This window comes from Thamnophis elegans, chromosome 8, assembly GCF_009769535.1.
Source record: "Thamnophis elegans isolate rThaEle1 chromosome 8, rThaEle1.pri, whole genome shotgun sequence".
NCBI classification, from domain to species: Eukaryota; Metazoa; Chordata; class Lepidosauria; order Squamata; family Colubridae; genus Thamnophis; species Thamnophis elegans.
This window is the reverse complement of record NC_045548.1, coordinates 44266471-44288421: the sequence shown is the minus strand read 5'-3', so window position 1 is coordinate 44288421 and position 21951 is coordinate 44266471. Positions and strand designations below refer to the sequence as shown.

General features: G+C 42.0%; 1 protein-coding gene across 1 annotated transcript; it reads left to right on the top strand.

Moving 5' to 3' along the window:
- The first annotated feature begins 1264 nt into the window (after positions 1-1264).
- COPS5 (COP9 signalosome subunit 5) lies at positions 1265-21951 on the top strand. The gene is made up of 8 exons (XM_032223076.1): positions 1265-1512; positions 4452-4686; positions 5296-5424; positions 5907-5972; positions 7046-7131; positions 7885-7996; positions 12785-12933; positions 21586-21951. Exons 1-8 carry the CDS (start codon positions 1361-1363, stop codon positions 21668-21670), a joined length of 1014 nt encoding a protein of 337 aa, XP_032078967.1. The 5' UTR covers positions 1265-1360; the 3' UTR covers positions 21671-21951.

Here is a 21951-nt window from a genome sequence, read left to right as displayed (position 1 = left end):
ATAAAAGCAAAAAAGGTGGTATAATGGGCTTAGTGACCAAAGTTACAATGGCATTGAAAAAAGTGACTGATCACCTTTTTTCACACTTAGTGACCATTTTCACACTTAGCGACCGTTGCAGCATCCTCATGGTCACGCAATCAAAATTTTGATGTTTGGCAACAGATTCGTATTTATGATGGTTTCAGTGTCCTGGGGTCATATAATCACCTTTTGACAAAGTCAAATGGGGAAACCAGATTCACTTATGTTACTAACTTATCAGCTGCAGTTATTCACTTAAGAACTGTGGCCAGAAAGGTGGTATAGTGACCAAAGTTTCAATGGCATTGAACAAAGTGACTGATGACCATTTTTCACACTTAGCGACCGTTGCAGCATCCTCATGGTCACATGATCAAAATTTTGAAGTTTGGCAACAGTTACAATTTATATTTGTAAATTGTAGTTATGTTGAAATAAAAAAAAATTACAATACTATTTTTGCGTTGTATGAAAATTTTTGTTGCTCCGTATAAAATTTTTAATCACCCCCCCTCAAAGGTGTCCCTCTTTACCAATCTGAAAATCTGGTCACCTTAGGGATAAGGATCTAAATATTTTAGAGGAAAATAACTGGAAACACATTCTGTTAATGCTATGGTCCAAGTTCACTTAGTTAGGTGTTAACTAATGCACAAATTCCCATCCAGCTATTGCCAAGAATTCTTTAACACATCTTCAAGTCCAACTGTTTTTCTATTGTATTCACATCTGGACAGCACCAAATTAGGGAAGTTTATTGTCTCATTTAGCTACCAATGTATCTAAAATTCACACCAATTACCAAATTACATTTGCCCCAGCTTTTCAATTACATAAACTTTAAAAGTCTGTCTGCACGTATCCGTAGAGATGCAGTCATCACCCAGTTCCATATTTAAATACAATGGAGAAAGGCTGCCAGCAGCACGCAGAGATCTCTTGAGATATGTGTTTCTGGAACTCAGCAATTTGCCAATATTCGTCGGAACTGGCATGTTGGTTGTGGAATTCTGGGAATGGAAGCCCATACATATTAAATTGCTGAGACTCAGAAACACTGTCTTGGATGGCTTGGGGCTCCCTTCGGAGACATACCTGGCGCGCGGAGTAAAGCAAAGGCGAAGCCAGCCTGGCTCTTGGGAGACTAATCCCATCGCTTACCAATAGGGGGCAATCTGGAGGCTTCGCGGAGCGGCCGGAACCATTCGCTAGGAACGACTGTTCTCCCTGACTTCCGGTTTGCGCTGTCCGACAGCGGACCGGGAGGTTCCTCCTGCCCGAAGCGGTTCACAGGGAAGCAGAGCCTGCTTTGGCTCGGCCTGAACAAGCCGGTGAAATGGCGACTGCCGGCCCTTCGGGGAGCGGGATGGCCCAGAAGACGTGGGAACTGGCTAACAACATGCAGGAGGCACAGAGCATCGACGAGATATACAAGTATGACCGCAAGCAGCAGCAGGAGATCCTGGCGGCCAAGCCATGGACCAAGGAGTAAGTTGGGTGTCTGGGCGACAGGGAAACCGTCGCTGCCTCTGCGTTCCTCGTTCTCTGCCTTGGTTCAGAGAGTTCTGCCGGCGGCCGAGGTCGCTGCCCGGTCCCATGGCCAGGAAGAGGGGCCGGTGCAGCAGCGATGATGCACTTGCCCCAGAGGTAGCCTGATGCAAGGCGGATCTGGAGAGAATAGAGAGATAGAAAAACGGGACCAAGGAGAGATTGCATTCCACGGAGCAAGTGACCAGCTAGTTAATATGTGTGAAGGATTTCAATTTAAGAACAGAGATGGAAGTGTGGATTTTGCAGATCCTAAGGAGGTAGAAATAATGGGATTTGGCATTTGACTCACATGGATCTTAACAAAAAGGAGAAAATGACATCAAAGATGAAACCAAGGAAAGTGAAGATGGAATTAAATTGGGTGAAGAGAGGCATGCTTATTAGAGGATTGTAGTTCCTATCAAGCAAATACTGATAACTAATTACATGTCTACTGTGTTTTAACAACATATAGTTAACCCATGTATTTGGGGCTTTCTTTTTTTGCTTGTAACCATGATGCAACCTTTTTTTTTCCTGCCGTGATTCCACAACATTGTCTTTATCTCATCTCTTGCCTCTTGCCCAGTTATAAAGTATTGTTTTCTTCCTTTAGCCAACATCAACCTACAAGTTTTAAAGTATAGAAAATGTGAGGCACTTTGCTGATGATTCTGTCTGCAGAGCATCAGATGATCCACAGGGAGAGGCTCTTTCGAAGTTACAAATCTCCACAGCCTACTATTTCTCATTAGCGTGATTCTTTCTCAAATAGCCATGAATGCTGAATTAGCCCAAGGGCATAGCACTGAAGCCATTTCCTACATTCATATAAATGCTTCTAGTTAACTTAAAAATAAGGAAAATAAAGAATACTGCCATATGACATTAGATATAAATTAATTAAATAAAAGTATGTGATACATAAACATTACACTTTGACAGTTGGCAGTGTCATTCATTGAAACAGTAATATCGGTCATGATGATTGAGTTGTTACATAATACTGTTTTCAAATTCTCCAGCATGATTTAGTTTAGAAAATTAGTTTATTAAGAATGCCCAAATCCCATTTTCCTCTTTCTCTCCTACTTGAGCAGAGAGGTCTTCAGAATTCTTCTCATTTGCTTTTCTTTCTTTCACTGCTTTGAGAATTCTTCATTTCTTTGCCTAGCAAAGAGATATTTTCCTCTCCTTGCCCAACATAGAGATCCTTGCTGAGGGGCAGCAACACCCTTCTTTTTGTCTACCTCGTCCTTTTTTCCCTAAATCAGCTTGAGTCTTCTGGCCAATATTTCTTGCCCAAGCCTTCCATTTCCACTGCCCCTGCTCAGAGTCGTTCCATACCACTTGTCATAGAGTTCAAGCCTTTTAATTTAATTTGAAAAAAGCTTCACTTCACTCATTTTTAAAAAAAATAATATTATATGAGCAGTTAAGGGCTTCCAGAATATGTTCAACACAACCTGGTCAATGGCTAACCAGGCCCCATTTTTGTTGGGAGATCCATAGTGGTGTGCTCAATAGGCTGTGAGGTTCCTACCACATCTGTCTTATTCACGAGCCCAGCCTGCACGTTTATACAATGCTACCAGCAAGCATGTTTAGAGATCAGAAAGGCAGAACAAAAGCATGATAGCGATGGGCAATAAGATTGCATAATTATGCCAATATGGTTTGTGATGTCTTGAGAACAGAAACAGAACACTTTTCTTCAGCAATGCAAAAACACCTTTGTTTAAGATGTATGTGGAGATTATATACATAGACATTTTTACGTGTATCCATGTATAATATGAAAGCACAGAATATTAAGATACAGAACACTATAGCATATAGCATGTGATGAGAAAAAGGAAGGAATTCACAGTTTTAGAGGTAATTCTATAAGTTAGGTATCAGAATAGTTCTTAAATTAAGCAGTCCTTTGAGCCAAATTTCATACATCCAGACCATGCACAATATTATATAAATGTTTTATTGAATTATCAGACAATGTTACTTTATGGTTTTGCATGTACCGTAATTCTACTTTATTTATTTAAAATAATTTGCAGCCTGCATCGTTGTCAATATTCTTACAAAAAAGATACAGATTACAAATACGTACAATATAGGAAATTATTAAATTAGAAACAGTAAAAAGGTCATGGATAGTAAAAAGTTATTTATTTCATGGAAAAAATGACATCAGTGCTGGATCCAAACATATTCCTAGAGAGCACATTCAATAGCTAGAGAATTGTTCTAGGGAAAATCCTGCCGCATGCCATACATCTGAGCAGATGGTGAGTTAAATAATCCAGTCAGTCAGTGACTTTATTAGGACTATATAAATATACAAAAAATTGCTTGTCTTGGGGGTCATCACCCAAAATATTACAAAAGGAAGTTAATGCAATGGTGAAAACATGAATTTTGTGTAATAACAATCTTATTATGGCATGAAAAAGAAAGGTTTATATTACACTAGATGAAGTTTTGTATGCCAAATTTCAGGCTACATCAAGACCTGTTGCAACAAACAAATATATAGTAACTGATTCCCTGTTTTTTGGTAGATAGATTCTCATCTTAAGTCCCATCTTACGATGTTGGATATTTAACATGTTTATAATTTCAGAATTGTCAGATATTTTTTCTAAATGTCTACCTCCAGTTACACTTTTTGTAACATCACAATTATCAAAATATTCTAGATATGTAAAAAAACTTTAATATATTTTTGTTCTTTTGAAGATTAATGGTGGGTTTTTATTTTTTTCTGATGACCTAAAAATAGCCTAGTGATTTTATGTCCAAGAGAGCCATTATGCTTAAATAATGTGTATTTTTCCCATTTTCCTTTCTATAATAATTCAGTTGCATTATAAAGATATTTGGTCTTTTCCTTGCAGCCACCATTATTTCAAGTACTGCAAGATCTCTGCTTTGGCTCTTCTGAAGATGGTCATGCATGCTAGATCAGGAGGCAACTTGGAAGTGATGGGCTTAATGCTTGGAAAAGTAGATGGCGAAACAATGATCATAATGGACAGTTTTGCTTTACCAGTGGAAGGCACTGAAACCAGAGTTAATGCTCAGGCTGCTGCATATGAATACATGGCTGCATATATTGAAAACGCAAAGCAGGTAAAAGAAGAAGATAAGTTTCTATTTTAGCAAGTTAACATTAACTAAAGATATCTGAGTTCAGTTGTGGATCCGGAGACACTTAGATGATAACCTTTAAATTGAGTATGCTTTGCTCTTAAACTTAAGTGAGATGAACGTGATTTTACACTGATAATGTTTTGCTGTGGTCACCACAGGCAATCATTAAACCAATAACGCAGTAGTTAAGTGAATCCACCTTCCCTCACTGACTTTGCTTGTCCAAAACACTCTGGAAAGGTTGCAGATGGTCATCATGTGAACCCAGGATGCTACAAATGATTGTAAATAAATGCTGATTGCCAAGCAGTAAAATTTCTGTTCACTGTACCATGAAGACATTATGATAGTCATATGAGGATTGGTCATAAGTTGCTTTTTTAGTGTTGTCATAACTTTGAATTGTTATTGCTCAATGGTTAAGTTGAGGACTACCTGTACGTTCACAATATATTGTATTGTGATTCTGAATATTCTGTGTAAATAAAATCTACAGTTTGCTAATAATCCCCAACACTGGAATGGTTATATTAATTGTCTTTTGAACAATATGCTTTCTTTCCTCTTCCTTCTTGTGGTTTTGGTTAGGTTGGTCGTCTAGAAAATGCAATAGGCTGGTATCACAGCCATCCTGGCTATGGCTGTTGGCTTTCAGGAATTGATGTCAGTACACAGATGCTTAATCAACAATTTCAAGAACCCTTTGTAGCTGTGGTTGTGAGTATAATTTTAGAATTTGTGAACTAAACACTAAATACGCCTGAGAGCTAATTTCCGCAGTATTGTGTGAACAGGGTTGGGGTTTTTTTTTGCTACTTGCTGGATTTTTATGTGCTCATCTGAATGTTATTTTAAAAATTAAGTGGAGTCTTTCAAGTTAAATTAGTATAAGAACTAGAAATTTCAAACTGATTGTATGCAGTTTAGCAAAGTGTTTTTAAAATTACTAATGCTGGAAGAATATGTCTATTTGAATGTAGTTTAAACCAGGCATTAATCCATATAGACATATCATGCATGTACTCACATGCCAGTCTATCAGGAGAACAGCAAGTATAAACAAAAGTTTACCAGAGATGGGAAGTCCCCAAAATAATTCATATACGATTGCGTAATAAAATCATACATTTTACATAAAAATAATATTTAACTGCTTTTAGGAATGTATTGTATATGTTAACTCTGAATACATTTTACAGATTGATCCAACAAGGACAATATCTGCAGGAAAAGTAAATCTTGGAGCTTTTAGAACATATCCTAAGGTAACAACACTATAACCAAAGTTATATAATATAAAATTGGAATTATAGCAATAGCAATAGCAATAGCAGTAGACTTATATACCGCTTCATAGGCCTTTCAGGCCTCTCTAAGCGGTTTACAGAGAGTCAGCATATTGCCCCCAACAATCTGGGTCCTCATTTTACCCACCTTGGAAGGATGGAAGGCTGAGTCAACCCTGAGCCGGTGAGATTTGAACCGCTGAACTGCTGATCTAGCAGTAGCCTGCAGTGCTGCATTTAACCACTGCGCCACCTTGGCTCAGAATTAACTAAACAAATGAAGTTTTGCTTTGATGTAGTTCATAATAAGACATTGGTTATTTATATTCTCAGGCTTTCAAAAATATAGCATTATATTGCAGAAGGAGAAAATTACATAGAATACTGTATTTTCATTACATAGAATATTTTCATAGGATAATCTATTTTTAATCCCAATGCATGTCAGTGGTATGTGAATAGTTAGATAATCATAGCTGAAAGTGACCATTTACTATTCTTGGCTTTTTCTGTTGAGCTTATCTAGTCTAATTTAAGAAATTCACCTCTGTATCAAAAGTCTTTTAAAATTTACACAGGGGAAACAAAGATGTCTTCCTTAAGAGAAAAACAAATTGAACAACCTGATAGAAAAATTATCTTATGAATTTAAGATTTCCTGTGTTAAAATTATGTCTCTTTAGCCTTTTCAGAGGCACATGGTTTCTGCGCTTGAGGGAAAGCACTTTGTCAATGAATTACTAACAGGGGCTAATGCAGAAATCACAAATTACTTATGGAAGCACTTTTTGAAGACAGTGGCAAGAACTGGGGATTAAAGCAGAATTTTTGTACAAAAGATAATACAGTGTGTCCCTTACACTTTTGTCAGAAAAAGTAAAGTGAAAAATTCTATATGTGCATCAGGGTGTTTTAATTATATCATTCAGGTTGCTTCCTGAAAATTTATAAACCAGATGGAATGGAATCGAAACTGAACAAAAATTAATACATTAAATTGTTAGGAAATTGTTATATTTCCATTCCTTGTACTAGTATGTTTTATCTTTCAGGGCTATAAACCTCCTGATGAGGGCCCTTCTGAATATCAGACTATCCCACTTAATAAAATAGAAGATTTTGGAGTGCACTGTAAACAGTAAGATATTATCTTTTAATATAACAGCTTTGGAATGTTTCCCAATTTGGAAAGAAAAATACATCTACTTGAAATTATATAAATCCTATAAATATATTGTGTATGTGCATTGTTTTGTCTTGCTTTGGAACAAAAAGGGAACAGATATATGTAATCAATATGGCTTTCAATGAAGCTCTTTTAAATAAGCAAATCTGATTTGCTGAGGTATGGTAGCAAATTTGACCCCACCAGTTTTGATTAAAAAGCATTCAATATCTTCCTCAATGACGATTTTGCTCACAATTCCTATGCGTCAAACAAACTAACTTGTACCTATCCCACCCTCCCCATTTTTCTGTAATTATGATTGAGTAACTGTGCACATGCACAGACACTATTAAGAGAGAGAGATTTTGAATATAAGCCTAGTGAACAGAGCTTTGTGCAACTTGAAGTGAAAGTTATAAAACTATAGGAGAAAAAGTTGTTTCATTCTCTACTGTTTGATAGTACAACATTTCTTTATATTCCTAAGATACAGTATCCAAGATCCTGAAATATTTTTTCTCCACTTTCTTTCCTCAGTTTTACCTAATTTTCTAGAATCTCATAAAATGTTATTAATAACATCTTTTCTTGATCATATTAATATATAGTACTCAATATTTGTGTATACAAAAGCATTTTAAATATATTAAATTACCATCCATTCATGAGCTTACTTTGAAAAATGTTCTATGTCTCTATGTAAACATTTTTTTAATACAACAGGTATTATGCCTTAGAAGTATCCTATTTCAAATCCTCTTTGGATCGCAAGCTGCTTGAGCTGTTGTGGAATAAATATTGGGTGAACACTCTTAGTTCATCTAGTCTGCTTACTGTAAGTATTGTAGAACATTTGAACATACCAAAGCAGATTACTAACAAACTTAATACATAGTCTTTGAAAGACTCATCTGTGTTTCTGTAAGCAGAAAGATAAAAGGTCAAGAGGAGGAATTTCATAAAATTTGTTACAAAATCCATTTGGTGTTTGGGGTGCTGCAGGACACAGGTCATATATTCTTCAGCGTAACACTAAAAATTACCAATTATAGAGACAGCTCTGGAGACCACTTTTCTATTGAACAGCGTCCTTCCTTTCTAACATGTTATATTGGTTGACTCAGCCTTCCACCCTTCCAAGGTGGGTAAAATGAGGACCCAAATTGTTGTGAGCAATATCCTGACTCTGTAAATCGCTTAGACACGGCTGTAAAATTGTATATAAGTCTAAGTGCTATTGCTATATTTTTTAAAATTTATTTATTTAAGATTAAAAATCCTGTTTTGTCCATCTATGGTAGATACCATCTGCCTGAAAAGAGATTTCCATCCATTCCTTTTCCAGTAACTCTCTGCAGCTCACAAAAAATACTCTGGAACTTCCGGGGGGCGTGGCCTGTTGCCGAGGAGGGCTCCACCGAGCTCCTCAGAGATCTGGTCTGTATATCTAAATAAAATCATAGATAGCACCCCTTTCTGGCTAAGAAAGGGGCAGGGAGAATAGCCCCGTAGGTTAGGATCTAATCGTAAACCACAGCCTTTTTTCTTTTTTTGGCTGTGGAAAGAGATTAGTTCCGGCCGAAGCGGAGCTCTTATCTCCAGCCATTTCTTCTCAGCTGCCTTTTTTTTTGGCAGCCCCAGACAGGCTAGCCCCCCCCCAGGACAAGACAAAGTTTTTTTTTCAAGCTAGAATTGATACGGGCGGGTCCCACCCCTGTGAGATTTATGTTTTTAGTACTATCGTAAATACCAGCACCATTCGTCTTAGAGACTTCTTTGTCTAATTAGACCTCAAAATGGCGATTTCTCTCCGTGGATGATTGATATACTTAGCCGGTGTTATCTTCCTGCAGACTGCTCCTTAAGAAAATAAATTTTTCTTTTTTGGAAATAGAGGGGAGCGAAGCTCTGCTTACTTGCTTATTTATTATGCCATCCAAATCAAAGAAGCGTCTTGCTACAAAAGAATTTAAAGAATTTTCATTGGAAACACAGCCTTTGTCTCCTATGTCTTCTGTTGAGGAACTTTTAACACAGGAATATCTCCTTAAAATGCTTAACGCTTTTAAGAAAGAAATCAGGGAATTTGTATTGGAATTATTTGATGATTTACAATCTAAAGTTAATCAAATGAAGGCGAATACTTTTGCAGCTGTGTCTGCCCTGTCAGATTACTCTGCTGAAATAGAAAACAAATTGGAAAGTCTGGAGAAGGCTAATTTTAATTTGACTACCAATATTCAAATTTTACAAGAAAAAATTAGAAATAACGAAGAACAGCTTATGATACTAAATTTTAATAGGAAGGCATTTGCAATTAGAGTCAGAGGATTCCGTGAAAAGAAGCAAGAGAATTTAAAACAGACCTTTGCTGAAGCCTTCAGCCACGCGCTGGGAAGCCCGGGACTTAACTTTGATTGGCAGATTCGGAAAATCTATCGCCAGAACTCATTGATAGCGGAACAGCGACAGCTCCCGAGGGACATAATTATATATTTCTCTACAAAAGAATCTAGAAACGCGATTGTGCAAAATTTTTATAATAATAGGCTCCGAATTGATGACCAGGACCTGATTGTCTTCAAAGAGATTCCTTTCCAGATATTGAGAGCAAGAAGGGACTACGCCTTTTTAACTAAAGAGCTTAGGAGTCAACAGATTCGATACAGATGGGAGGCACCTGCCGGCATCACGGTTACATTTGAGAATCAAAGATTTCGTCTTAACTCTATTTCGGAGGCTCAAGATTTCTATTGTAGGATTCTGAAGGCGGGACTTCCTGACGCGCTCGGAAGAGAGGAGAGACAAGCGGAAGGAGAAAGCAAACGGCTGGCCATGCGGCTGCAAGATGGAGGGGGTAGCCCCTCCTCTCTCGGAGAAGCAGAAGAACGCAGATCGAGAATTTAGATACTTCAAAAGACTTCCTAAAGTTGAGGACTGAATGGGGGTTTGAGACCTCTCTCCGGTAGAAAAAGTGGACTAATTTTTATCAGAAGGGAAAGCTGGATGAAACTACTTTGAGCTAGATTCTAAAGTAACGTTAGCACAAATTTGATAGTGGTTAAAAGAATGCGGAATGATTTATGTTGTTTAAACTTTGTTAGATGGGACTATTTTAAAATAGAAGGTTAACTGACTCTTGCTGAAAGTATTATTTGAAAATGATCCATGCTATTTAACTTTTATTTGAAGGGAAAGTTGGTTGTTATAGTTACTTTTTAAATAAACGCTAGTATAAATTTGATAGTGGTAAATATTAGACAAGCAAGAGATGAGGGTAAAATGTATGTGGAATGAATTATGTTATTTGTGGTAAATACCAGACAAGCAAGGGAAGAGGGCAAAATTTACGTTGTTTAAAGCTTATTAGAACAGGAAGCCGCTTGGGATTATCTTAAGATAACTGTAAAAAGAATGCGGAATGATTTATGTTGTTTAAACTTTGTTAGAAGCGACTACCTTAAAATAGAAGGTTAACTGACTCTTGTTGAAAGTATTACTGGAATATGTGGAATGATTCATGCTACAAATCGCTCTGAGCTATATTTTAAACAAATGTTAGCATAAATTTGATAGTGGTAAATATCAGACAAGTGGGGGATGAGAGTAAAATGCATGTGGAATGAACTAAGTTATTTAAATTCTACTAGAAGGGGAAGTCGGTTGGAATTATCTTAAGATAGAAATTGATTCCTGTGTAAAGTAATATCTGATCTATGTTGCTTAACTTTACTAAGAAGGGGAAATCTGGTTAGATTATTTTGAATTACGGTTTGAAAAAGGGGTAAAGAAAGATCATTCACGTTGTTTAAATTTTACTAGAAGGGAAAGTTTGATTACTTGTCTGTAAAGTTATATTTGAATATATGGCAGGAACTATGCTGCCTAAATCTTATTGGAAGGGATCATGAGGTTTAGGAAGGGAACGGGAGAGTCTACAGAAGATCGGGGTAAATAGCAAAGAAGTAAGAGACGAGAATAAAATATAGATAGAATGATTTATACTATTTAAGCATAGATAAAGATGGGGGGCTGAGATCAACACAAAGAGTGGTTTTTTTTTTTCTTTTTTATATATTACTTTTATTTTTTAATCCATATATTTTAGATAGAAGGTAGTGCCAGGTGTGGGCCCTGGGAAGCCGGGAGGATTAGGGATGGGGATTGTGGGGGGTGGGGTGGGGGGGGGTTAACATAATCTTAATAAGAACAAGAATGTATTTATATACGGTGGTTCCTTTTTTTATTATTATTATTATTATCTTTTTTTTTTTTCCTTGGTTCATTTTACATTTATTAGATCAAACAACACTCGAATAAAGGCATACACCAAGGAGGGAGGTAGAGGGAAGGAAGAGGGAGGAGTAAGGAAGGAGTAAGGGGAATGTAAGGAGTATGTAAGGAGGGTGTCTGGGGAGTAAGGGGAGAAGGAAGGTTTGAGGGGAAAGGGAAGTAGGAGGGGAGTGTTAGAGGGAGAAAGGAAAGTTGGAGGGGGTAGATGGGGTGTATGGAGGATGCAAGGGTTAGGTGGGGTTGGGAATGATGAGTTGTGTTTCCTTTTTATCTGTTCGTTTTATTCCTTTTTTCCTTTTTTTTTTTTCTTCTTTTCTTATAGTAAATACCCTGTGTATAAATGATTGCAAATGGAATGTGAAAATTGAAAATTGAATAAAATATAAAAGATAAAAAAAAATACTCTGGATAGCAGACCCAGTAGGGCAGATTTCGTGGGAACTTGAGAATTGTGTGAGAGAGAAAAGAAGTCAGATCATATGTTCAAATAAAATTTAAGTAGAAATCTTGGGGAATTCTGTGAGTTGAAGTCCACGCATCTTAAAGTTGCCAAATGTTAACACTGTTCTGAAGCAAAGTGTAGATATAGACAAAAACTCTGTCCTATAGCAAAGTGAGGCTGTTGAATAATTCTATGATTTAACCCTGCTCTGTGATAGAAAATAACAAACATCTTTTCAGTTAGTAATTAAATCACTTATTCCATATCCATCAACTAAATTAATTCATATGCTTAAATTGTTCAATATCATCTTATTTTCTTAATTACACACACACACACTCACTCTAATAGCATGGGTTTTAGGACTTGCCTACCATTAACTAGAGATATGCAACAGTTTGGATCCACAGCCGAAAAGGTGCTTCAGATGGGATGGGGGTATGCTTGCTTCACCTGTCAACATTATGCTTCTTTAAAGAGGTGCCCTGAATTGCAGTGGGCACTCCATATTTCATCCTAAGTACATTTTTGCTTTGTATCTAAAAGCTGCACTAAAGCATGTAAATTCTGCATTTAAAATTGACTAATTGCTGAGCCTAGCAGTACTTAATCTATTTTAGTTCATCTTGAAAAAAATTATTTAGGGTGGACCTCTGTAGTATTTGGACGGGAGACAATCAGACTGAACAGGGCTGTAGACTAGATGGTAAAATTGAAAAATACACTGAAAGAAAGCAGTGTCAAACCCCTATTGTTGCCAGGCCAAAAAAAACCCCTCTACATAGATATATTGTAGATTTTAAACTTCAGTAGCTTCTTTAGTATGGGTTGTAGAAAATAGCAGCACGTGTGGAAATTGTGTTCATGATAAATCTTTTTCAAATGCAGAATGCTGATTATACAACGGGACAAGTATTTGACCTGTCAGAAAAATTAGAGCAGTCAGAAGCTCAACTGGGACGAGGAAGCTTCATGCTGGGTTTAGAATCTCATGACAGAAAATCAGAGGACAAACTAGCCAAAGCAACAAGGGACAGGTATGGTCGTCTTCATTTGAGGTTTTGGATTAAGAATAAAATACTTATTGATAACTAGCTGTACCCGGCCATGCATTGCTGTGGCCCAGTCTGGGCATAGTGGGGCGGCAGGTGGGTGCTGCCGTTGGTCAGGACTCGGGGCTGCTGGGCTGGGTGAGGCTGGTTGGGGAGATGGCGCTGGGGCTGTCGGCCTCGTGGAAGTTGTTGAGCATCTCCTTGGAGGAGCTGTGCTCAGGCTCCCCCAAATCGGTGGCCTGGGAGAGTGAGACGTCCAGGATCTTGGAGGAGGAGAAGTCCTTGGTGTGCCGCCTCATGGGGTACCCAGGGGCCGCCCCAGCCCCGCTGCACCTCAGGCTGACACTGCCGCCGCCACCCCATTGGAGCTGCCTTGAGGCCATAGCTGGCTTGCTGTAAGGGGGGGGGGGTGAAGAGCGCAGCCAGCCGGGCTGAGGAGACGCTCTGCCTCCGCCTCCTCTGGAGCTCCACTGGGCTGGCTGGGCGTAGGCCAGCTTAAGGGCGGGGAGAGGCGGCCAGTGGATGGCGCAGGTAGCGCCCCACTGCAGACAGCAAAGGCCCGGCGGGAGGGGAGGGGAGGCCAAAGGGCTTCAGCTCCCCTTGGCGGAAATGGCCGAAGCTCGTCAGAGGAGGGCGGAAAGGGGAATGGGTGTGGCCACAGCCCAGCCACACATATAAAGGGACCGTCGGGACGAAGCTGGAGAGAGGCCGAACTGTTCAGAATATACTATACTCACGAAATGAACGCTGTGGTAAACGACACGGCTCAATTCCAACGCAATGTCACACGAAATAATCAAAATGAAAATAAATCAAAATCTATGAAAATTCAGTATAACAATGCAATTGGAAACATTGAAATGAAATCATGAAATATTTAGTATAGCGTGTGTTGCTTTTACGTCCCCCAGATGGCGTTGGTTTTCAAAAAAGCATGTTTTTACAAAAGGATCATTGGCTTACCTGAACGGTCGTTCTCAGGCGCTGCGAGGAGAGTCCAAGCGTGGGTTAACACAGCCTATCTGCCCTTGGACTGAGTAATTTTTTTCTTGACCACGCCTCCCTTTGCCTCTCCATGTTCAGTTTAAAAATGAAAGGACAATCGTATGGTAAGAGTTCACAGTCAATAATACAGTCACAGTTTGTAAACAACCCCACTGGCTGGGTTTGGACTCTCCTCGCAGCACCCTGAGAACGAGCGTTCAGGTAAGCCAACGATCCTTCTCCAGTGCGCTCCTTGGAGAGTCCAAGCATGGGACATGACCAAGCTACTGAGTCCCAGGGTGGGTAAGAACCGGAGCCTCCGGAGTTTCAGCAACTCTTTGCAAAATTCTTCTTCCGAAGGAGGCTTTGGCTGAGGCAAAGGTGTCTATTTTATAGTTTTTTATAAAGGCGGTGGGGGAAGCCCACGTGGCCACCCTGCAAATGTCCAAAATAGATGCCTGGGTCGCCCAGGCTGCTGAAGCTGCCGCGCTCCTAATAGAGTGTGTGGTAACCTTGCACGGGGCCGACTTGCCCTGATGCTCATACGCCAGCTTAATGCAAGCGCATAGCCAACGACCTACATTGTGAGACAAGACCTTGCGGCCGAGAGACCCGGGAAAGAAAGAGATGAAGAACGCCTCTGAACGACGGAATTCCTTAGTCCTCTTTACATAAATGCGGACGGCATGCCTCACGTCCAACTTGCGCCATTCGCGCTCTCTAGGGTGAGAAGGTTTAGGACAAAGGTTAGGCAATATAATCTCTTGAGATCTATGGAACAGAGAGTTAATTTTAGGGGTAAATGATGGAACCGTGAAACAAGCTGAGAACCCAATGGCAGGACAACACACGGATAATGTAACAACAACTAGCGCACACGGCGTGCTGTAATCCGTGACGTCCTGCCCCTGGCCTTCACAATGCAACGGTCACTGCCTTATGGACATTGACATTTACATTTAAGTCCAAGTCCAAGGTAAATGAAGGATCGAGTCTCAATATAACCCTGTCAGGGTGGATCACGCACAAGTCCTCCCTGACTGAGAGAGCCGCCAGTTCGGACACCCTGCATGCAGAAGTGATAGCCACCAGAAAGGCAATCTTGATGGTTAGGTGGTGTAGACTAGATGTACGCAGAGGCTCAAATGGGGGACCAGTCAGAGCCATTAAGACAAATGGGAGGTCCCAGAACGGGTATCGGTGGACCGTCAGTGGGCTGATGTTTGCTGCGCCCTTCAGAAAGCTCTTAATTTGAGGGTGCTGGCTCAGAGAATGAGACGAACCCCTGGCTAAGATGGTCGATAGCGCTGCAACCTGACGCTGGAGTGTACTGGGTGCCAGACCTTTATCCAGACCTTCCTGTAGGAAGTTCAGGGTCTGAGGGACTGAGGCAGAAAAGTCAACAATGTCTCTAGCTTTGCACCACGATGAAAAGGCGGCCCAGGTCGCATCGTATATTCTGGTAGTGGAGGGTCTCCTGGACGTTTGTATTGTTCGTATGACCTTGTCAGAGATGTTCTGTTTCCTCAGGAGGTTCCCCTCAAGTGCCAGATGGCTAGTTGTAGCCACTGGGGGTCTGGTTGACTGATGGCCCCCTGGCTGAGGGAGGCATGGTCCTGAGGAATTTGCCACAGTCTCTAAATGGAGTGACTGACAAGGTCTGCATACCAAGACCTCCTGGGCCAGAACAGTGCCATCAACAGAACTTCTACCCGTTCGGTCAGGATTTTGGCCACTACCTGAGGGATGAGGGGCAGAGGAGGGAATGCATATAAGAGTTCCCGGGGCCACTCGGACCTCAGTGCATTCGTCCCTTCCACCAATGGTGATTGGTAGCAGCTGAAGAATCGTGGCAGTTGTGTGTTGGAATGTGTAGCAAAGAGGTCTACTTGCGGTTTGCCGAATTTCCTCACGATCTGTTGGAACAGGTCCGGGGGTAGGTGCCACTCCAAGTGATCGATGCGCTGTCGGCTCAGCCAGTCTGCCTCCCGGTTGCTGGTTGCGGAGATGCGATCTGCTCTGAGAGAAGCCAGATGTCGCTCCGCCCACCTGCCCAGAGCCTCTGCCTCAAGCATGAACCCCCTTGAATGGGTACCGCCCTGCCGGTTTATGTGGGCTTTTGTTGCCACATTGTCTGTCATTAACAGTACATGTCTTCCCTTTATCAGACATGCAAAGCGGCGTAGCGCGAGTCGGGCTGCCCTCAGCTCTAGCCAGTTGATGCTGTGGGCAGCCTCCCTCTGAGACCACTGGCCTTGGGCAAGCTGACCCTGACAGTGGGCGCCCCGCCCCAGAAGGCTGGTGTCTGTGGTCACAACGACCGGTTCCGGTTCTTTGAACAGACAGCCCCTCAAGACAGGCCTTGGACCTCCATCAGGCCAGGGATCGGGTCACCTTCCATGGGAGGTGCATGCGCCTGTGGGAGTTGCTAGTTTTCGCTCTCTGCATTCGAAGGAGAAACCATTGCAGTTCCCTGGCATGCAGCCGGGCCCAGGGAACCACCTTCAGACAGGAGATCATGATCCCCAAGAGCTGGGAACCTGGACAATCGGCACCGACCTGGACTGATGGCAATGCTTCACTCTGCTCCTCAGATTGGTCAGGCGGTCTGGAGACAGGAATACCTGGCAGGAGTTGGAATCAATGACTGCACCCAAATGCTGTATGCGCGTGGATGGACGGAACTGGCTCTTCTCCATGTTGACAGAGAATCCGTTGTTGTTGCAGCATCCAAACGGTCAGCATGACATCGCGTCGAGCCTGCTCTGGTGTGACAGAATAATTATGTCATCCAAATAACATTCCAGATGGACGGGATGGTTGCTGCCAGGATCTTGGTAAATGTTCTGGGCGCTGACGAGAGCCCGAAGGGGAGCGCCTTGCACTGGTAATGCTTCCCTTCGGAACAGAACCTCAGGAACCTCCTGTGGGCAGCATGGATGGGGACATGCAGGTAGGCCTCTTTCAGATCTATCGATGTCAATAGATCCCCTTTCCTCACGCAATCCAGGATGGAGTGGAGGGATTGCATCTTGAACCTCTTGTAAGCCAGATGCTGATTCAGGCTTTTCAGGTCCAAGATGGCCCTCCACCCTCCACCCCCCTGAGCTCCGCCCCTCCAGGTCTCTCGGAACTGGTTCTATGGCTTCTATCTGGAGAAGATGGAGTATCTCCGCTTGCATGAGCTCCCTCTTTACTGGGTTCCTGGAAGTGGGACAACGGATGAACTTCCTCTGGGGGAAGGTCAGAAATTCTAGGACTAGGCCCCTCCTGATTTTATTGAGGACCCACGTGTCTGAGGTTATGTCCTCCCACCTGTCAGTGTACAGCTGTAACCGACCCCCAATGGGAGGAACCCTGTGATGGTGACTTCCCCCTGAGAAAAGGGCGGGGTTGTTGTTGTTGCCCCCGCGAAATGGCTTCCGAAAGGAAGACTGTGATTGTCTGCTATGGGACCCGAAGGAGGACCTATCTTGGTGCCTATCACCCCCCTGCTGGAATGGCCTCTGGTAGGAGGATGAAGAGGGTGCTTGGCTGGCTTCCTGGTTCCGAAAGGATTGCTTACGAAAGGAACCAGAACCTTTACGTTCGTTCCTTTTTAAGGTGGCCGGGAGGACCTTCCGTTTGTCTTTGGTTTCGATGACAAACTTGTCCAGGGCCTCCCCGAACAGGTGCCCTCCCTTGAAGGGAGCCAATGCCAACTTCCATTTGGCTTTCATCTCAGCCTGCCAGTGCCGGAGCCACAGAAGGAGGCGAGAAGTAATATTGGAAGCTAGAGCCCTGGAGGCAAACTTCGCAGCATTCAGCGAAGCATCAGCTGAGTATTCAATAGCTGTAATAATTTTGGTAAGCTAGATTTTCTGGGGGGAGGCTTGGATCTGAGTTGTCTCAGCCAGAACAAGGATGCCCTGGTGAAAAACGAGGCAGAGGTGGACGACTTAATGGCCCAGGCAGACGCCATGTGAGTTTTATGGCACGCCTTCTCCGATCTCTTATCCTTTGCCTTTAGACCTTCCAGAAGGTCAGCTGGTAAGTTAGAATTGGATGTTAGTGACACTACTGGGGCATCCACTTCCGGAAATTTCAAAATGTCCTTCATTTTCCCTTCCACAGAATAAAGGGATTTATCCCCCCCACTAGGGTTGGTCAGGGTGCCAGGCTGGACCCATTGACGCTGGACCACATCCATAAAGAGGTCAGGTACAGGAATAAGTTCCTGGGTAGGAACCGTTTCCTTGAACAGTCCATGCTTATGGTCTTTGGATGAAGCAGAGACCTGAGCAGAATCAGATTTGGAGGTGGAGCCTAGCTCAGTCGCCATCATGGCCTTGTGAAGTATAGACTTAAACAAGGATGGCTTAAAAAGGCCAGTGAAGGCCGGCTTGTCTGGAGGTAGGTCTTCTTCCTCTGAAAGCACGAAGCCCTCAGCACCTTCCTCATCTGTGCTAGAGGGTTCAGAATCAGATGACTTGGGAGGAGAGGCCGGCTCCTTAGAGGTGGAGGCCTTAGCTTGATGTTTGGTCTTGGGAGCCCTTGATTTTCGGGAGTCTCTCTATTTAATGCCCTCTGCAATCCCCTGGGAGATGGCCAGAGAGATCACTTCCCTCATTTCAGTTGACAGTGCTGGGCTCTTGCCCCCCTCAGACGATGTTTGCTGGTGTGCCCATGGCGCCTAGCCCTGTCTGAACTGGAATCCCCTTCCTCGGGCAAGATGCTCTGGAAGGAGTCCCTTTCCTCCCTGGGTGAGGAGCTGGGTGAGTCCGGATAGCCCCAGGAGACCTCTGGGGAGGGATCCCTGGATCCATAATCCTCTACAGAGGGAGACCTTCTGCCCCTTGGAGATTGATCCCCTTGATCTGAGGGGGAATGATCCCTGTGGTGAGGGGCTATAGGCTCCGCCGCCTTATGGGGACGAGATGCCTCTCTGGTCTCCTCAGGAGGCCCTGAAGTCCCTGGGGATGACTTGCTACTGGTGCCCCTGTTCCCTTTTCCCTTTTTTGCCAAGGGATCCATTCTGCTTCATTTGCTGGAGGGCCCTACCTGCTCCTCCTCGCCTCCCTGCATTCCTCAGCCATGCTGCGGTAGGCCATGAGTTAAGGCCTGGGGAAAGCGACTACGTAATGGAAGGGCACCAACGCTGGCCAGCCGGCTCAAGCGCGTTTGCAGATGCTTCAGAAAGGAAAGGGCCGCTTGTTGGATGGAGTCCTTCCCCCCACCGCGCTCGGACCCCAAGACTTAGCTGAGGAGGGAAAGGCTAGCTGGTGCCCCGGACTAGCCCCACACCCCCGGCGGCGCTCTGTGGCTGAGAGGTAGTGCTTCGTGCTCTCCCTGGTGCGCTTCTTCGTTCTTCGCTCTCCCGGAGCTCCTGAGTCTCCACATGCGGCAGCAGAACTCTTCGGGATGACTCAAAATGGCGGCCAGTGCGCGCGCAGCCTCCTCCCGCCAATTTTGCTGTCGCTTAGGGAAAAGTGCGCAAAGCGGCAGAAACGGTTGCTGCTGTTGCCGGGCAGACTAGAGGATTGCCTCAGCCAGCGGCTAACGCCCGCAATGGCCTTGGTGGAATGGTGGTCGAGGGAGCCAAGAACGGGATGCCGGTGCGGTCTCCACCCCCCCTTCGCTCGCCAGAGGTAGCCGGTCAAGCGACTCACGTGCCCTGAGCCGCTTGCGACCAGCGGATGACAGGGCTGGCCCGGGAAACCTCTCAGCAATTTAAATCAAACCTTTACATAGATTTCGGTAGACAGGTAGAGAAGAAAAGGTGGTCAATTTGGATTTAGGAACCCCAGTCTATCTGTCCTTGAACTGGAGCACTCCCAAAACAGTCCCAACGGGCGGACTGAGTTTTTAAATTGAACATGGAGAGGGAAAGGGAGGCGTGGTCAAGAAAAACATTATTCAGTTCAAGGGCAGATAGGCTGTGTTAACCTACACTTGAACTCTCCAAGCAGCGCACTGGAGAAAATCATGTTTTTTGTCATAGGTATGACATCTATATAATATACCTATATAAAAACATTCGCGTATTCAAATGCAACGTTGTGTCAAAATTTCAAAGCAATCGGTGAAGAACTTTCGGAGATTAGCGATTTTGAACAAACAACCGTTACATTTTTATTTATATAGATTGTATGAAGATTTCATACTCTTTATATTTAAGATATTATTTTTCTTTGTCAGCATTTAGAGCTCATACATATGACTATTTCATTTTTTTCATATCAGCATGGGTTATGAAGCTAAATATTTTTTTTTATTTTTTATTAACCAACTGTATAAACTGCCATCCCCCTGTATGTCACATTGAACAGCATCAAATATATATGAAGAGAAATGATAAAATAATTTTAATGTACGTATGTAATGTATAAAAGTATGCTTGTATATTGGGGAAATTAAGCTATTTTTCAATTTGACAATAGTCTGTTTAATGACCTTTTGAATGGATAACTGATTGTTAATCCAAAAGGGGAGCTAACTTGCCTCAAGACAGCCAATGTATGTATTCCTTCCAATCACATGGTTTTAAGAGAACTGCTGCTAGACTATGGACAGTACTAAGCTAAGTAAAGTAAGATTTTCATTCCATATACTAGCCACCTGCGTGTTTGCATTATCCATTTAAAAACATGGATGAATAATGTATAGAATGAAATTCTGGCTTTATTTAGCTTAGCATTATCCATAGTGTAGCAGCAGCTTTCTAGAATTAAAATCTGTTTTTCTTAGTCTTGACAGGAAAAGGAAGTAATTGAACCTGAAGTTTTTGAAATGCAGCACATATGTTTAGTATCTGAATTGTAGCCTTACAGATCTTCTCTGGAATATAGAATGTGTAGAGTATAAAGAGAAGAAAATAGTTGACATTTTTAGTAGTTTTTCACTAAAAATCTGACATGCTAAGTTTTAGTTTGGCATTATATGTGAACCTGCCAGTGTAATTTGTAAACCATAATTTGAGATATATACATAGTTACAGTGACTTAGCACAGTGTACCTAGGCAATGTACAATGTTTTGCAAATAATAGGAATGTGTCCCATTATTAGTCATTCCAAATAACTGACAAAGCAACTTCAAGGAAAATAGAGGAATGACTGTAGAATATGATTATGTTGATTACATGTACTCAAAAGTTTAATTAGAGAAGTTTGTTGAGACAATACTGTGTTAATGAATCTACATAAAGTACTATATTACTATTGTAAAGCATAGTAAGGAGTCCCTGCAGATTTTACTCTGCTGGTCATTGCCAACTATAGGGGACAGTGCTTATCTCCATTTCAAGGCCATTGAGCTAGTGCTGTTCAAAGTCACTTTCACCATCATGTAGCCAACATGATGTTGCAGAGATCTGTTACTTTCCCACCAAAATGGTACCTATTTATCTAACTTGCATGCTTTCGAACTGCTAGGTTGGCAGGAGCTGGGGTGAGGATAGGAGCTCATCCTGTTGCGTGGCCAACAAGCCCAGCATCTTAACTACTGAGTCACCACACTGCCCAATAGCATAGTACATAGAATGTTTTCTATATTGTAATTCAGGTCCATAATTTGTAGTCATATACCTACTTACAGATAACATTAAGTTTATCTTTTAATTCCTTTTGATTATAAAATACTGCATTTGCCTTTTATGTTTCCATTTTTCTTTCAGCTGCAAAACCACAATAGAAGCAATACATGGACTGATGTCTCAAGTTATTAAGGACAAGCTTTTTAATCAAATTAACATTGGCTGAAGAATATCATCAACTGATACTTATATCCAGCATAGAGAAGACATGCCAATTTGGACTAATTTCAGAAGTGGAACTTGAGCCAAAAGCATTGTTTTCAATTGATTTGTAGTACTTTAAATCATTTTTTCCCACTTCTTTGCCTAGTTTTAAGAACAAATTCAAAGTTTATTATAGCTCTGTTCTTTACCCTAACATTTTGTTGATTGCTTCAAAATAAATAAATAGGTTGTAGAAGTTTAGAATTTATCTGTGTCAGTCTGCAATAAAGATCTCTTAAAATG

Bases quoted from the DNA above. Each gene is read 5' to 3' on its own strand.
- COPS5 (XM_032223076.1), top strand. From the start codon at position 1,361: ATGGCGACTGCCGGCCCTTCGGGGAGCGGGATGGCCCAGAAGACGTGG. The intron at 4,687-5,295 runs GTAAAAGAAGAA...GGTTTTGGTTAG, and splicing joins ATATTGAAAACGCAAAGCAG to GTTGGTCGTCTAGAAAATGC. The intron at 7,132-7,884 runs GTAAGATATTAT...TTAATACAACAG, and splicing joins TTTGGAGTGCACTGTAAACA to GTATTATGCCTTAGAAGTAT.